The 18,646-nt window shown below is 40.4% G+C and overlaps 1 protein-coding gene across 2 annotated transcripts in view; it reads left to right on the forward strand.

Annotated features, from left to right (window-relative positions):
* Nucleotides 1-18,646, forward strand: part of CDH13 (cadherin 13) — a 462,820-nt gene that overhangs the window by 437,484 nt on the left and 6,690 nt on the right. Inside the window, exons 12-13 of one of the 2 annotated variants that reach the window (XM_077786380.1) lie at nt 3,706-3,939; nt 5,208-5,423. In XM_077786380.1, the coding sequence (XP_077642506.1) occupies nt 3,706-3,939; nt 5,208-5,423 (450 nt within the window). Of the gene's footprint in view, nt 1-3,705; nt 3,940-5,207; nt 5,447-18,646 lie in introns of those variants that run through there. The other variant, XM_077786379.1, reaches the window with a different exon arrangement.

Below are 18,646 nucleotides of genomic sequence, written 5' to 3' on the forward strand. Positions count from 1 at the left end.
AGTAGAAATAGCTAAACATTAGAAGGCATAGAAACTTTTAAAAGAACTTTAAAACTTCCAAAAAAACTATAAAAACCTTAACGCTTTTAAAAATCAGGGCAACAATTCTGTTCAGCTTTTCATTAATATTCAATCATTAAAAGTATACAAAGTATGTTTTTCTACAACATTTATTTTCAAACAAATTTTTTTCAACTGGCAGTAGCAACATGGTCATTTATGCCGGCAGCACTAAAATCCAATTTAAAATCCACATTTCCTGGTAGCAGCCCCTTGCATTGGAGAGTCAGTTCACCACCAAGTTTTCACTTTGTTTCACTGTGAAATTCTCCATCCTTCAGTCTCTGTTTCTGCAGCTTTTACACAAACCAGTGATGCTGTTTCACTCCTATGATTGCCATGGTATATTCCTGGATGTGCCACTTCTGGGAGTTTGGAATTCTCTCTGTCCCCAAGGGCTCTAAGGGCTCAAATATTTCAAGTGTTCATCCTCAGGAAGGATGGCCAGTTCTGGTCAGTGGGTCCTTGGAAAAGCTTCTCCCCAGGATCGTTGGGCCCTTTAGGTCTTGCTCTGCTCATTAATTCTACTTTCTGCCACAAGGTTTGACAATACAAATTGAGAGTTTTACTTCAGAATTAAAATATTCTGTGGGTAACTTTCCTTTCAAAATCAAAGGCGTCTGGAGATCATGGGATTTTGAATTATTTCAACAGCATAATACCATCAAATTTATGAAAGTCATATATTCCCAGTGGATGAGTTGTGACCATTTTTTCTTGATTCATTTCGTGTTACATTTTTATGACGTGTGTTAACAAGCTCCAGTTTATGACCTGACATTTGCTTGCTTTTCTTTTGGAGGTCTTCATAAATCAATGAAAGATTTTTGTTTAAATCATTATAAATAAACCAAGCAGAGAATAAGTCATTGAAATGGACAGAGGCAATTTCCTTCCACTCTTTTTTTTTGTGTGTAATATTTGCCCAGCTCCTGAACCATACAAAGAGTGAAACATTTGCACAGCAGGGAGAACGCAGCCATATCTGTGTGTGACAAAATAGCAGGACATCCATAAAGCTGTTGGCTTTTTCATTTCAAAAGGCAGATTTTAATATTACTGACTTCAGAGAAAGATAAGAAGGGCAGTGCATAAGACATTATCAGTCCAATGTGGAAATAATGCATTCAAAATTAAAGACAGCAGTTTAATTAAGTGCATGAAAGGCTGGCTTTTATGATCATATTTCAAATACTAGAATGTCTTTTCATCCATTCTGCCATATGACTTTACTTAATAATATATCAAGAACAAAAAGTGTATAGGAGTCTTTCTGTAAATTCAATTAGTCCAATAAAAAGTGAAAAATAGTTTCTTTTTCATTAAAAAGAACTCAAGCCTAACCCTTCTGATGACAAAGTGTGAGATGAGAAGGGAGGGCAAGGCTGGAGAAGGATGAACGTTCTGCCTTTGTGATGCATTTCTGCTCGCAGGAAACAGATGAAGTGTCACCATTAGTAACATTTGTTATTGAAAGGACTAATTGCATTCTGCTGCAGGCTGCAGTTTATCAGATCCAGACCACGGGGTACTTGCTTCTGCCTTGGGATGCTCTCCCAGCACAGCAATAATTCGGTTTATTAAAATCTGCTGTGGATAGCTGTCTAGAGCCCAGGTTATGTGGCTGCTGTGGGCAGGGGTCTGTGCTGAAGGGCATCTCTTGCAGGGCTGGGCTGGCAGAGCTGTGGCACCTCGCCCTGGGGCTGCACAGGTAACTGCAGCACCTTGGATCCATTCTGGGAAGGGCTTCTCTTGGAACCCTGGTCACTGAGAACTTCAGACTTTCTGTGCTAGCAGGCACTGACCCCCAGGAGAACCCTGAAGTCATAAAGCTTCCAAAATTAAATAATAGAACTAAGGCTATGAGTGTGTAGTTTGAATAGAAGTGTGTAATATCACATAGTAGAAAACGCAGAGTTTAAAGTTTCAGAATATAGTAATATATATAAAACAAAATAGAAGTTTTAAAGCAGAGACTAGCCCTTCTTCTTTACCTTCTTCTTTACTTTCTTCCTCATAGGTTTAAATAGTATTGTGTAATTAAATAAAAAAGTCCACATTATGAGTCACAAGTAGTTAGTTGTTAGGTTAAAAATGTAAATTATTTGATGCTGTTGAGGCAGGGTGGGAATGAAGAGACTCTGTTCAGAAGGCAAGAGCATAGAACTCTGATTTATTTCAAAATATATCGCTCTTTATACAGAGCTTTGTGCAGACCAACTCCATTGGTCCTGAAGTGAAAACATCTCACCTATTGGTGTGCAGTGAACCTAACTATAAACAATGTGAAAAAATAGAGAGGTAAAGAATCTTATTTACATTCTTCTCAGCAGTTTCTCAGGCTTCTGCCTGGTTAGAAACTAAAGTGCTGTATTACTCATGACTTGTAAGACTGTTCCTGCTCAGGGAAATGCAGGGATCACATTTCCCTGTGCTAAACCAGGGAAAAAAAAAAAAAAAAAAAAAAAAAAAAAAAAAAAAGAGGAATAAATAACCCACAAGTGCAGCATTTCAGATGAGACCTCGTTAAGTGCCAGCCACAATAAAGGACAAAATGTGCTCTCAGAAAACTTTGAGGTGATTTTCAGGGGGTGCCAAAGGGAGCTGGCATACCCTAGCATTTTATTAGTTTATTAGATTTCACAGGCAGCTTCTGCCAATAATTTGCAGACCAAATAATGTATTTAAACAAAAGGGGTTCTTACAAGACTTTCTTTTGGTGGGGTTTGGAATACGCTTGTAAATAGATTTCAGCCCATGAAAGAATTTCAGTACTGTCTCTTCCCTCCAATTCAATTGTTTTGCTATTTTTCTTAGTGTATTCTCATTGTCTTAGTGTATGCTCAGCACGGCACACCTCTGCACTGACTGGAAGTCATTACCACTTGTCAGCTCCTGGGTCAGCCCTAGAAATGAGGTGCTGGTCCCAGCAGGCAAATTTTGCCCTCCCAGCTCCCCCGTGCCAGCGGGGCTGGTTTGTCACTGCCAGCCCTGGCACAGAGCCTTGGGGCGGTGAATGAGCAGCAGCCTCACCTCTGCAGCTGGCTCTGGGGTCAGGGCTGGCAAATCATTCTGGCAGGTTTGAAAGCACTGCTAGCACGGGGTAAATAACCCATCTCATTTCCCAGAGCTGCCTCTGGCAGCTTTCAGTGCTGCTGACAGGGCTGCACGTGGCCCTCAGGGCTGTTAGGAATGATCTGGTCCTGTTCTGCTTCTGGGCTCCCACCCCACAACCTGGCTCCTGCCTCCTTTTCCTCTCACTTGCCTTATTCTTCATTCTTTTAATCCTCTGCTATCTGTCTGGGGGATGGTTCCCAGTATGTTTCTCTCAGTGTGTGCTGATGAACAGATTCTGTTCCAGATATCTATTCATGTCCTACTCTCATTTTAACTTCAAAATATTCCTCTCCCAGAGGTTTCCTTAGAATAATTTTCCATACTGTAGAGAATCAGACAGGCTTCATTCTGAAAATCAGCAATGAATTTACAAGTGTGACTCATCAGGTTTTTTAAGCAATAATTTCCATATAAAAGAGGTAAGAACAATAAAAATTATTTCCCTTTGCAAGCCTGCAGGTGCAAATAGGAGCGAGAATTTATGGAAATGTGATTTAATAAACAGATGTTTGTTTTTTTTTCCTATAGGCAACCCTCCTGCTACAGGTACAGGAACTTTGCACATCACCTTGGAGGATGTCAATGACAACGTCCCATCCCTTTATCCAACGCTGGCAAAAGTTTGTGACGATGCAAAAGATCTCAGGGTAGTGGTTCTAGGAGCATCAGACAAAGACCTTCATCCCAACACAGATCCATTCAAATTCGAGCTCAGCAAGCAATCTGGCCCAGAAAAGTTGTGGAGAATCAACAGGCTTAACAGTAAGGCTGTAATTTGGATTTTTGTGAATTTATTCCTCCCTCTCCTCTGTCCCAGGGTACTCCTCCTGAGGCACTGGGGGAATTTAGGAGGGGTTTTGCCTGACAGTTCTGTAGGATGGACCCACTGCTGCTGCTTTTCCCTGTGCTGGGGCTGCTGGACCAGCTGCCTGTGGGACACAGCTCTTCTGAAACCTGAAACTTCTCTTCTTGTGTTGGCTGAACTTTCTTCTCTCAATTTCTTCATTAATCAGGGGCTACTAATGACTGATAATTTTGTGAAGATTACTGCACCACATGGCACACAATTGGTTTGCAGGAGGTGCACGAGGCTTTGCTATAGGACAGGATGGAAGTTTTTCGTGGGCTTTAGCAATAGAAAAGAAAAGCTTTTTTAAAGTATTTAAACTCTTCACAAATAAAACATCCCAATGCACTGGGACCTTACACAATTGGTAAGAGGATCATGAGATTGCAGTAGGTTTGTATGTCAAATTGTGGGCACAAAGTACAACCTTTCTTCTTAATGTAGGTTATTCCTGTTTTGTTTTGGTTTTTTTTTCTGGAATGTATTATTTTTCTCTGGCACTCTCCAATATTTTAGTTCATGTCATAGCCTTAGAGAAAACTAGAGATGGATGTGATGGCTGTACCTGCCTGCAGGACAAAGGGGAGGAGCTGTTTTCTTGGCTATTCTCCAAACATCAAACCACCCCTCTGTCACACCCTGGAGGAATTTTCACACCCACCTGGTGCCAAGAGCTGCTGTGGCCCTGAGCCCCCGGTGGAGCAGATCTGTGCTCTGGAAGGAGCTTTACTTCCCTTCCCTGCCCTCTCAGGGAAATTGAGGAAGTGGTTCAGCAGCTTTGCCTGTACTTCCTGGCAAGAAGGGTTATTTTATCCTTTTGGCAAGTAAATTTATTATCTTCTTGTTTTGGGAGTGATGTGCCCTAACATTTTATTAGTATATTAGCTTTCACAGGCAACTTCTGCCAATAATTTGCAGACCAAATAATGTATTTAAACAAAAGGGGTTCTTACAAGACTTTCTTTTGGTGGGGTTTGGAATAAGCTTGTAATTAGATTTCAGCCCATGAAAGAATTTCAGTACTGTCTCTTCCCTCCAATTCAATTATTTTGTTATTTTTCTTAGTGTATTCTCATTGTCTTCCTGATTTCCATCACTAACTGGCATGTCTGATGTTGCTTGCAGACTCCTTCACCCTACCAAGCAACCAACATTTGGTTAATTGTCCCCTCATCCTTTGCAGATACCCATGCCCAGGTCATCCTGCTTCAGAACCTGAAAAAGGCCAATTACAACATCCCCATCTCAGTGACAGATTCTGGAAAACCGCCTCTGACCAACACCACAGAACTGAGATTACAAGTGTGTACCTGCAAGAAATCCAAAATGGACTGCAGTGCAGCTGATGCTCTCCACATCAGCCTGACCCTAATCCTCCTCTCACTCCTCAGTTTATTTTGTAAGTCTTTTGCTGAGCTGTAAGTAATGAAATGTTGTTTTGGTACTCTGCATCAGAAAACCCTCCAAGGGAGGAGTTAACTTCACACATTGATATCATCATGCTGTAATTTTGGGTTCTTTTTTCCATGAGGAAATAGCTGTGAGAAAGGTGGGGGGAAGGGGCTTTTTAATAGTTAAAAAAACAAAACAAAACAAACGAAAAAAGCAATGAATGCCTGATTGTCAAATTAAGAAATAGAAGCAATAATTTTAAGAGGAATCAAAGGGAATCAGAGCTAACATATGATAAACTGAGAAGTACCAGCTGTAGTAGCAGATTTGTGCAATGCTTGCTTTCATCTCTCCCCACTTTTGAATTCGATTCAAACTCAGAAAGAGGAGATTAAAGGTGTTCCTGTAACAATGGCTGTTCTGGGTCACCAGGAAAACGAGGCCTGTCTGCTTCAATCTATTCCTCCACATAAAATGTGCAAGTGACTGGAACATGAGGAACTCATTTGAGATTCTGGGTTTAGAACCACCCAGAGCTGATAATCAAATGGCCAGGCTGGGTTGGAGGGCAGAGAAAACTGACAGGTAAAGGAAATTTCTGCTGTTTCTGAGAAAGCTTTCCAAATGAGACTCACAAAATTCCTAACTTGAATTTGAAGTGGAAAAAAAAAATAATCCCAGAATGACTGAAAAGTAGGAATTCAAAGCCACAGAATTCACAATTAAAACAGGGTGTGTCGCTGGGTAGTCCTGTGACAGCTGCCAGCAAAGTTTTTGATGCAGTGTTAGTTTTGAATTCCTATCTGTTCCAAAGGAATAGCTGTATCCTACAACTATTACAGTAAATCTATTATTTAAGGACTGTTACCTTCATCTTATATTAACAGAATCCCTTGTATGGCGACTTCAAACTTGAGCCATGGTGAAAGGTTTTGGATTCCCCATGAGAGAAAATATGCCAGGAGGCAGGGGAGAGGTCAAGGCAGAGATCCTTTCCACATCTGAGGCTTGGTGTGTGCTTGAACACACATCCTGTCCCTGTTTTCTTCTCTTTTTATCCCAAAAGCTTGGCGTGAAGGTCGTTGTGAGCGAGCTGGTACCAGCTAATGTTTGTGATGCTCTTTGAAGATGAAAAGGACTATATAAATGCTAAGTGCAAATTCCTGTTCTCAGTCTCAATCAGTGACATCTAAAGTATCTGCTTTGGCTTTGGTTCAGCTGGGCTGGGTTTAGTCTCCTGGAACCAAATGCAAACTTCAGCTGTTAGGAGTAATATGTTAAAAATATTTGACAGGGTGTGACACTATTGCAGCAGTGATATAAATATGCAGCCCATTGATTCAAATATATTCTTGTTGCCACTTCATAAATGTTGCTGCTGCTACACCAGGCATGACTTTCACCACTGGAATTACTTTCTTATCTGATGTGATTTGCACTTGAACTTTATTTACATTAATTCATCTGCTCAGAATACAATGAGATAGGGAAAAGCTTTTTGCTTTGGAAAGTTGCCATTTTCATGTTGATTCTTTACAGCCCGCACCAAGAAGTCTGATAATTTTCCTTAGGTTGAATTATAAAGCCAGTTTTAAGTATTGGAAAGCACTTTTGGAGTTGCTGTTCTTGGCTAGAGGTCTTGTCCAGCTCAGCTGTGGGTGGAATACACCCCAAGGGCATCCCAAGGGTGTTCCATGGCTGCCAATCCAGCTCTGGAGCTGCTCCCCAGCCATGCCTATGCAACTCAGCACCACAACTCCCCTGAGCATTTTCCTCAGGTGTGAACGACTGCCTGGAGACAGGAAGGAATGAGGCTGGGAGCCTGTTAAAATAATGTGGTTCTGTGTTTGAACTTCTCTGAAATGTGCTGCTATCAACCCGTTCCCAATTCATTTCCACACACAGATTTTTTTTATAACTGTGATTAGCTCCATTGCAATGTTTTGTATAGTCCAAATATTTATCAGAGTAATCAAAGATTATGATGCCATAAAAACAAAGAGAACTTTAGTGCTTATTGAACAGATGAAACGTCCCATTTCTAGTGGCAAGTTATGGGTTTAATTTTAGCAAAAACCCTTACGTGGCTCGCTTTGCTCACAGTGTTTGTGTTTTATGAGGCTCTTGTTCCTGGGAGGTAAATCCTTCAGTCAAATGAACTTTGTAACTCATGCCAAAGTATTTCTTTTTGTATTTGACATCTGGTGTGAGGATGGATAGCCCTCTCAAAGAGCTGCTCGTGGTAAAAGAGCCCTGCATGAATATCTTTCCTGTAGAAAACATCTTGGTATTATCATTTAAATGGTGCAATTATTATCTATACTTAGACTATGTGCCTCCTTCGTAAATCATGAAAGAAGTCAGATGTGGCAGATTTCTGAAGTGTCTGAGCACACAAGTGAAGAGCCTGATTAAAACTGAAATGGATGCAAAACCCAGCAGCTCCTCCCGTTCTGGAGTATCCCACTGTGCTCACTATATTGAGGGATAATGGGATACAGGCTGCACCATTGCCCAGACACCCCTGGGGAGGCAGATATAGCTGGAACAAGAAAAAATTAGGAGTTCCTGGCAGCCAGAAATAGAAAATATGAGATGCCAAAATTGATGGGCAGATTTGCGCAACAAAACAATGAGGTGGAATGAAAAGATGATGAACACAGAGTTGGGAAAAGGAGCATCTTTGTGTGACTTTTGTGCTAATTACCACTGGGATTTACTGAGGTCAAGCTGGAATGGTGGAGAGTGGACAGGCAGAGTTTCCAAAGTTATGATAGGTGATGGTGACAAATATTGGAAAGAATAATGTCACTGACTTGTCACTAAAGCAGACTGTGTTTAAGATGAGACTTCATGTAATGGCATTTTGTCCTCTGTCAGCTTTTCCTTGCTGTTACTGGAGACAAGACAGGGCCAAATATTCAGACAGAACTCAGATTTTAGTAGTTCACATTGAGGAAAAAACATGGAAAAAAAAATTCCTGGGTTCCTGGTCAGGGAGGAGAGCTACAGCAATCAGAATCTGCTCAGAATTCATGTCAAAAAGGGATCCTCACCACAGCCAGAATTACAGACAGGCTCCCTCTGGAAGGCTCCTCAATGTTTTCAGTGAGAGAGCAGCTACAACATCCCACAAGGATGAGGGATAACAAAGGAAAACAAGCAAAAAATAAATTTGTGCATGTTGCCATAACAAAATCAGCAAAAACATCTCCCTCAGGCCCTGTGGGATACTGAGAAAGAATCACTCTGACTGGCAGAACTAAGCTTTAGATCTATTATTACAAATTATTTATATTATTATTAGTATTTAAAGGAGTATTTGAATTCTGGGCTTTTGATTTTATAATAACTATTTCACTTAATTGCATAATCATAGAATAGTAATTGCATTTCATATCTTCTTTTATATTCTACCAACATAAAAGACCACGTTAGAGTCAAATGTGTGGAATGAAGGGAATAAAAGAACAACCAAAGGCACAATAGTCGTGTTACTAATATTTTACTTAAATTTCCTTGTTATAAAAAGACTGGGATTCAAACACTTCATATTGAATAAAAAAAAAAATTCTCTTTTTTGACTATCAATCATGGATGAGAAGCTTTTTTGGTTCACCTGGCCCGTGGACTACAAAGCTGCAAGTTGACTTGAGCTGAAATAAGGGAAGTGCTGAATTATTCTGAACAGAAAGTGAGGCACCAGATGAGTGGGGAAATGCCTTCTTAAAGAAATTAAATAAGCTGGAGGTCTCTACATTTCAATTAATTTGTTAAAAGTCAGGGTGAAAGGCCTCAGGTGTGTTTGAAAAACAGAGACTCACACAAAAGTCTGTGCTGCAATTGCAAAGAAGCCTTAGAGATACTCCTGAATTTAATTTCCTAGTAATTTCCACTAACTTTTCCTATTTAGTGCTGGCTGTCCCTCACTATATTGGTTTTTTTTTTATCCCTGATTTGAGGAATGAAACAGCACGGTCAATAGAGAAAATACAGGTGGCTTTTTTTATCCCTTGAAAATGATGTGTTTATTATTAAAACACTACAAAAAAAAAACCCCAAAAACAACAACAAAAAACCAACCAAACAACAACCAAAAAAAGCCAAAAAAACCCCCAATTTATATGAAAGTGGTAGTTTGAATTTCCATAGAGCTGGACAGGCAGAGTTAATCCTGCAGTGTTATCTCTCACCCAGCTCATTTTTCAAAGCAACAGCAGCTCCTGTATCTCTTGTTTACCCCATGTTATTTGTGCAGGAACATCAAATGGCTGAAAAGTGAAACAAAGCGTTCCTGAAAGGCACCAGAACAAGACAAATCAGAGCAGCTTCCAAATGGAACAGACCTTTAAGGTCACTGCTCGTTCCATTCCCTGTGCAGATTTGTTACCTGCACATTCCCACTTTTCAGCCTTTATTTTGAATTTCTTGGCTTAGTTTTAAGCAATCAGGTTGCTTTTTTGCTTCAGGGCTCAACAGTTCAGTTTTTCCAGTAGAGATTTTAGGTTTTCTCAGGAAAAATAGGAAAAGGTTCATCCCTGTTCAACCCAGTTCCAGAGGAAGGATCGGAGGAAGGGTTCCCAATAGGTGAATTTGCTAAAACTAATAGTTCTTGTTTGTTTCTTTGTTTTGTTGGTTGGGTTTGGTTGTTCCCTTTTACATTTTAGATTGTCTTAACACCTTTTAATCTTCTCCAGCAATTTTCTACTTTTCAGAGCAGTTTGTTTTTAAATAAGTTTTAAAAAAAGATCAGTTTAATTAAAAAGACTAAGGAAGTCTGCAAGATACATTTTCCCATTTCTGAGAAGTGAAATATTCCTATTTTGGCTAGAATTGCAAAAACTAAATTATCTTTACTGAGGTGGTTGTTTGGCTTTTTTTTTTTTTTTTTTTCACTTCTCTAATTTGAGTTGCATTCTCATGCGAGAGCACAACCATGTAGGTACCTAAAATATCACCTAAATTTTGATCTCCAAGTAATTGGAGATTGCTGATGTTTAGTGAGTTCCAGTGGTGTAAATCTCACTTCCTAAACCAAATACCAACAGCAGTATCCACTATCACTCACTGCCTTTTATACAGATGCTTTGGTCCACATTAATATTATTATTATTATTATTATTGCAGCTAAATATCACTGAAATAGATGTTTTCTCAAGTGCCTGTATGAGAAAAACACCATTTTTATTTGTGTCCCTAAAGATTTTGGTTGATTTTTAAGGAAAGGATGGTTTGGGGATTAAAGGGCTGCTTCAATTTGAGCCAGCCTTGACTTGAATCTCACTTTTAACACAGAGCTGTGTCCATTCTTCTGATTTCTGTTCAGGTTTTCCAGCTATGCAACATATTGTGCAGTTTGGGAGCCCACCTAAAGTTAATGGGGCTTGAAATGGCCCAGAAATCCATATGGATGTCCATAATTGAGGACAGGATGTTTGTACACCAGGCAAGACAAATAGAAATGCCCCCAAATTACACATCACCATATTGCAATGGTGTACATTGAAATGTGCTTAATAACACTCCGTTTTATTGAGTCAATTAGGTGGGAAATGGCATTTTACACAGATTTCAAACACGTTCCAGAAGTGCAGAGGTGAACAAACAGGGCAGTTTAGAAGATGTGTGGTTGGAATGCAGAAGGGAGCAACGTCAGCAGCAAATGCAGCTCCTTCCCCAAGAGCTGCAATATTATTGCTGATGGTCATTCTGGAGGCATGAAAGGGACATTCAAAAATATTGGTTTGAGAGCCCATTTAGTGCTGGGAATTCAAGTGAACGCTTTTATGTTTTCATTCTCTCAACAGTACTTCACAGTAATTGTTGATGCATAACATTTTTGTATTTCTTTTCTGAACAACTTCTTAAAGCCACATAAATATTGAATTTCAGATAGTTATCATCAGAATTGCTCTGGAGTGGCCTATGATTAAAAACTGGCACTGAATACATGACCATTTGAAGTATTTTTTTCTGCAATTAATGGTCATTATACCGTGGGATGTCCCTTTCTTTTCACCATGTCTGGTCCTTGGCTATTTTCCCTATGACTGTTTTTCCTCTTCCTTTCCTATTTTGCCCTCTATAACATCCAAATAACTCAATGTAAGCAGCTTTCTATTCAGATTTGGGCAGGATATTAAAGATTAGGAGGAGATTTGTGGTGCCTAAAGGTTTGATGATGCTGCCTTTGCTTCTGTAATACACAGTGGATACTTCCAAAGCCCTTTAAAGGGCCATTAATGTTTGGAGTATTTTAGATGAGGTCTTAAAGCCTCACTTTATCAATATAATTAATAGGAGTAGGTCATTGATTGGTGCTTAGGTAAGTGCCACCTTTAGGAGCAGTTCTTCAAAAAATTTGAAATGAGCAGGTTGATACCAACACAGCCAAACCTGGCCAATTTTCTAGCTTGGTTTTCCCTTTTCTGTGGCTTCTAAGCATAATTCTTCACTCTAGTTTTTACTTTTACTCAACAAGAATTTCTTCAGATTATTAATTTAGGATTTCAAGCTGGGTTTAGTCTGTACCTACAGATCTGAATGTGTCTGGATTGTTCATGTTCTGCTTATTTAAAACTGATGGTAACCTGTGCTGTGCTGCTGTGAGTGATGAGCTCTGCCTGCCTGAGCAGCTTCCAGTCCTTTAAAAGGTTGGCTCCCTGCTACAGTTGATGCATTTCATTTTCAGCATCCGTATGAAAAAAATCAGCAGACTTGTTCAGTGCTGCTATTTTAAAAGTGTACTTACTCATTTCACTTGTTGAATATTTTCAACCATTCCATTCAATTTATCAGATTAGAGCATGGGAAAATATCCATGCAGGCTGCAGGCAGCCACCTCTGCAATTGTTTAGTTTTGACAGAATTGAGAAATTAAGGAAGCATTTATTCCCTATTGCTTAAGTGAAGGCAACACTGCTTTGACAAAGTTTCCAACTGAAATTCACATCAGTTTAAAAAAAAAAAAATAATAATGGATTACATCTTGGCTTTTCTACCCTAAAACTCCCCCTCTCCCAGTGAGATTCTTTGTATCCCTGGAGAACAGGAATTGTATTAGAATATGTTTTTTTTATCTGATAAACCTAGGGAAGCACATGGCTCTGAATTTCTAAGCAAGGAGAGTCGGAATTTTGCTTCATCTGAGCAACTTTTCTTTCAGAAAATGTTTATTTTATGCACATCTTAGGAACAGCTCATTACACAGGGAGTGTGTGTGAGTACCTGACAGGGAAGAGGGGATGCACAGACAAGGATTCAGCAGTGCCCTTGCCAGGCTCAGAAAAGCACTTTAGCTTCCACCAGCCCTACTTTGGATCTACCACTGCAGTCTCCTAATAATAAAATGAAATAATACATTATTATAATAAATATAATTATAATAACTTAGCAGTGTGAGAGCCACTCTGGGAAATACCCTCTGCTGGTGTCACACAGGTGACATGAGCTCAGCAGAGGACTGTGTCCCCCTGTGCAGGCTGGGCAGTTGCGGGTGGCACATTTCCCCTCTGCCCTGCCAGTCTGGGCTGACTGCAGAGCACGTGGCAGAGTTTCAGCTCTCTCAGGGGTCTGGAGGCTGAGGTGACCCCGAGAATGCAAAAGTCCTCATTTCCCAGCCTGCGTGGCCAAAGAAGAAGTCAGAATGTGCAGGGTTGGCTTCTCAAGGTTGTTTATTTTCCCTTATCTATAAGATGCTTTCCCAAGGAGCTGCAGTCTGTCCAGCAGGTCAGTCTGTGACACACTCCCACCCCCTTGGGGTGGTGCTTCCATTTTATACCCAAAACTACCTGTACTGTGTTTGCAATAAGGTGCCAATATCTGGCGCTGTTGAGGCAGGACAGGAATGAGGAGACTGAATCAGAAGGCTGGGAGTAAAACTCTGATTTATTTCAAAATGCATCGCTCTTTATACAGAGCTTCATCCAGGCCAATTCCATTGGTGAAGTAAAAACAACCCACTCCATTGGTGCACAGTGCACGACGCACAGTGGTAGAACTTAGCCGTAAACAATGTGAACAACAAGAGAGATAAAGGACCTTATTTACATTCTTTTCCAACAGATTCTCAGGCTTCTGCCTGGTTAGAAACTTTCCATTTCTCTTTTTGACTGAATCTGAGACCTACAAATATCTATCATTTATGTTGGACAGTGTGTCTCTACCTTAAACCAATAGAAAAGTGTCACCATCGCACCAAGACACGGAGGACAAGAAGAAGGAGAAGAAGGTCAGGACACGCCCAAATCCCTCCATCTTGTCCCCTTGAACCCCTCATTCAAAAAAAAATTGAAAACCCTAAAATTCTACTTTTTCACCCTGTGTTAATTCAACTACCACACTACTCAAACCCTTGTGGCTTGTAATTCCTCATACAGAGTTGGCAGTTTTTTCCATGGACTAAAATGGAAGCCACAGCTGTTTTTTAGTGCCAGGGTCTGGAGACAGCCAGGGCAGCCAGAGGGATGTGCTGGGCTCCCACACAGCTCCTGCAGTTAAACCCTGGCACTGAATTACGAGAGCCCACCAAAGCTCTGAGTGCAATTATGAGATTCTCGTTTCACACCGTGCTTCTCCCATCCTTAACAACTTTCAAATAATTTCTCACATAAATGAGAAACAAACTGCGTGTGATGTTATAAGCTGCAAATTTTCAGGATAAACTAATTTACTTTTGGAGTCTTTATAAACTTTTCCCCAAGGTGTTGTGGCCAGTGAGATCACCAGTTTGCTCTACCTGATATTAAGCCCAAATTTCTTAATTGCAGTAATGAAAATACAGGGTATCTGTTTGGGAATATTCCTTCAAATTTAATGAGATTTTGGGGGAAATTTAGAATAATTTATAGGCACATGGTGCGAACACTTTGAAACTTCTGCAGTTGAAACCTACCCATGACAGATCAACCAGTCATGCACATGAAAATATTTTATATTTTTCAAAGTTCTACATCAAGGCTAAACTAATAACTATGTCTCTAATTAGTGACCTTTCCTAGATGGTAAATCCAGGAAAGAAGTACCTGGATGTTGATTAGCTGCCTAATCAGACGCATGGTGCTGATCTCTTCTATCATTTTTGTTACCTCTTTAGCATTACTGAGGTTTCAATAAAGTCCGTGATGTAATTCAGACTTTTAATTATGCCAGATTAATGTAATATTTCTGATGAAAGGGTAATTGAAAGAAATGGAGCATGCATGAGCTGAACTCCAAACTCCAGCTGCGTTAACTCTCTTATTTTAATGGGAATTAAAGGATGAATGCATTTTGGGTAAAGCTCATTCCTGTACAGAGGGTCAGCAAGAAACTTAAATGCTTTTAATTTTTATGAGGTTTTAACTGCAGTGTAGAAGCAGAGTCTGTGAAATAGAGGGTGAGCTTGGTCTCATAAAGAGCACATCTTTCAAAGGTTTCTAATTGCTCAATTCAGACCTGTATCTTTAAAATAAGCAGGGAATATGTAAGTATATTCAGAGAAAGCTCTGGCTGCAACAGGGAAAGCTGGGGAGCACCAAAGCATTTTCTGAGATCAGAAGTTCTGCAAACACCACTGCTAGCTGGCTGAAGGGAAGGTGCTGCTGGAATATGAGCTCTTGGCAGCCTGAACCACAGGGAATGAACTTACATCCTACCAGTTGCTTCTTCCCTGGAATGCAGATCATTAAATCTTTGTCTTAAATTTTGTGCTTTTTTATCCTCCGTTTTCTTCTGTTGTGTGGATGAACATGAGGCGTAAACTTTGAGTAAGTGTGACAGAGGCAGAGAGATGTCTCTGTAGTCATTGAAGAAACCAACATTAGGAACTTGGGCTGAATTAGGTGAATTGCACCTTCTCAAACCAAATCAGCTTTTGAAACTCTAATTCATGGCTTTCCTGTGGAGTTGGCCACCATCATCAACTCCAAATACAATCAGTAGACCTTGGCTGAGTAGGAAGAGGGGTTTATTCCATCTAATTTTCTATGTCATGAGTCTCCCTACCCTGAACTGTGCACTTAGATCTATATCCCCACAGTATGACTATTTTTATTAGAGCTATTAGTACATCAGATCCAGACAATCTCATATTTGTCAGTTTTCTTGACCAGCAGAAGGAAATTTTCACTTCCAAGGCCAAAGCCCTGATGGCAACAGCCACCAGCTGCTTGTGAGAACATGCCGTGCTTTCTTATCTGGGCCCATGGACCAGAAATGTAAAAATTCAGAAACACATGGCAGCAACCTGCTGTTTTCACTGCTATGGATCTTCAAGGTCTTTTCCAGCCTGGTCATTCTGTCAATTCTGTGCTATCTCACTGCTATCTCGGAAGGAATGAGGCTGAATGTGTCTCCCAAGTATCAAAGAGGTAGAAGAGCAGAGGAGAACTGTGAGATAAAATTGGTGAAGATCACATTAGAGACTGAAACGAGAGAGATTTTTGGAGAAATAAGTTCCCCAGTTGTCCTCACTTAGTGCTGCTGTGCATCCCTGGACACCCAAAGGGAAAGGTGGAAGGGACAAAATAAGAGCAAAATTCCCACCCCATGTTTGTGGCTTGAGTGCCTTGGGCAGCAAATCACTCATTGTAGGTAATTTCTGTCAAATCACATCTAAAACAACACAGAAGGTGTAATAATTCCTGAGTGCTGAGGCCAGATACAAAGACAGAGCTGATAAAAAGAAAATAAAATAACTACTAGGCCTAATTATCATTAATGTGCAGATCTAAACCTGCCAGGCACAGGCTTACAGAGAATTAAGTTCTTAAAAGAAATAGTTCTCATTGATCAGCAAATGTGCTCCCTGCACACATTATTTGCACATTTTATGCTCACAGTATTCCTTAAATATTAATATATTTTATGGGCTATTGCCAGCTGCAAACTATAAATTGTCTGTGCTATAAAATACATAAAAATGGGTAACAACAAAATTAAAAACCAATGCAACCCCATCAAAGTGAATGAAAAAGTCACCAGGTGAGCTAGGGCTCAAATAAGAAGCAGAATCTAAAAATTTGGCTCTGTGTGAGCATTTCTGGAACTTTCATTTGTTTCTTCTTTATGGGGGACAATAAATAAAAATAAAAGCTAACAAGAGAATGACAATTCCTATACAGAAAACAACAATGAACACTGGAAATCTAGGTGGGAGAAGAGAGAGATTTTAAATATGCAGCAGAGGCTCAGAGCTCCCCAGTGAGTTTAAAACAGAGCAGTTGTGCTGGTTTCAGTGGATTTCCTCACGTTCAGGGTTGAGTTTTCCAGGCAATACTTTGGCTATCCGTGATTCCTGTAGATTTTGTGCTAAGGGAGTTACTGGCCAGAATGTTTGTCCAATTAACACCTTACATGACCTTATCAGACTCTTTGTAGAAAGTAAATTTGTAATTTGCACTCAGTTATTAACCACAGAAACTAAAAGACTGATGATGCTCTCTAGACAGAAGCAATTCCCAATCCATTTTGTGTGCAATAGAAGGAACCAAGATTGATTTGATCTTGCATGTTCTTACTTACCAAAGGTGGTGGTCTACTGAAACTTCACAGACCATAATTTTGAGTGTTGAATCTGATTTCCAAAGGCAATAATTACTTCTTTAGTAATCCACCTGTGCAAAAGGGTCAATCACCAGTAATGGCTTCCAGGCAGTGTTTGGAATAATTATTTTAACACAGCCTTGGCCAAGGCTTAGGTGAATTCAGAGCAGTCTTGGCACCCTCTGCCAATGCCAAGAGTTTGGTGGAAGTGCCAGCAGATGTTAGGACACAGCTTTCTGTGGAAGGGGTCCAGGTTTGTTTGAGCACACCTCAGGGGAAGTTGTCACCATGGGCTGTGAATGAGAGGAAAACCAGAAATTTCCTGCAGGATAAAATCCAGGAATGTGCAGGGGGAAAGAGGCAGTGAAGGAGCCACAGCTACAGAGGTTTTGTCAAAGTGGCAGAGCAGGAAAATGCTCTGTAGAGCACAAGGCTGGCAGGAGATGAGCACAGAGCAGCTCAATTTGTCAAGGGCTCAGAAAAGATGCTGTAAACCTGCTAAGTGAGAGCCTGGGTAGGGGATTTAGCTGTTTGAATGGCTACAAAAAGCCCTTTGGGACAACCTGTGAGAGAGAATCCTCTAGATTGACATAACCTAAATATACAGACCTAGACCTAGAAAGGAGATTCCATGACAAAAACCTCCTCTGGTTTGTTTGTGCTTTCAGGCTTGAACAAGAGGCAGGATGATGGTGTTGTCCTGAGCAATCAAAGAAGGGAGTGCTTTAGGGGGAAGATTTAAGAGCTGGGTTGTAGCTGTGCAGAGCTGTCAGGAAAACATCCAAAAGTTATCAGAGCTAGAGGCTGACATTTTAGACTAAATGGAAAAGTGGGAAAAGAGAGTGAGAGCTCTGAAGTGTCAGCACGGATGTGATTGCTGAGCAGGAAAGGATGGTGGCACTGAGAATGGGAAGAAACCAAAGTGGGGGAAAAAAAGGTTTCCTTAAAAAAATGAACTGGAGGAACAAGAGCAAAGGACAGGCTGGAAAAGTGATTAGAGAAATCATGGTAAAATTATGGGAGGAGAAAGTCCCAGGAGCCAAGGGAACATCAGATTTTCAGGCATGTGATTAAATGGTTCAAAGCAATAAAGGATCAAGTTGAGAAGCAATTTCAATGGAAGAAAATCTGGGCAAGGGTTGTAGAGCTTTGAGGTAAAAACAGTCAAGAATGGGGTGGTTCTTGCAGAGGCAGGGGCAAGAATTCCTTGTGAGAGACAAATTGGCTTTCAATAGATACAAAAATAGCAAAGGAGAAAGAGTCATAATTAAAGATTAACTCAACTAGTTTTTGTACATCAGACAATGTGTATGAAAGGTAGTAACATTCATTATGTCTGTCAATATAATGTAAAATATACAAGCTTTTCTTCAGGTGTGCACATAAATCATCAAATCCTGCCCTTTATTTACAGGCTGTTGGTGAAGCAGCTCAGTGGCTGCTCGAGTTGGTGGCGTATTCATAAATTTTGTGCTGACAGATTTCTCTGGTGACGTTTCAGCCTGTGGATTGCACAGGAACAGCTCCACAGCTGCTGCTCATTCATCATGTCCAAGTGCCTGTCCTTAGCAGGAAGACCCCCAAGGATGTCCCAAGGATCCAGAGCAGCTTCATCAATCCCAGAGCCAGTGTCAGCCCCTTTGAGCCAGGATTAAACAAATGCCCTTTAATGACACTAAGCTTGGGATCTGGAAATGCTATTTTTCA

This window comes from Lonchura striata, chromosome 13, assembly GCF_046129695.1.
Source record: "Lonchura striata isolate bLonStr1 chromosome 13, bLonStr1.mat, whole genome shotgun sequence".
Classification (NCBI taxonomy): Eukaryota; Metazoa; Chordata; class Aves; order Passeriformes; family Estrildidae; genus Lonchura; species Lonchura striata.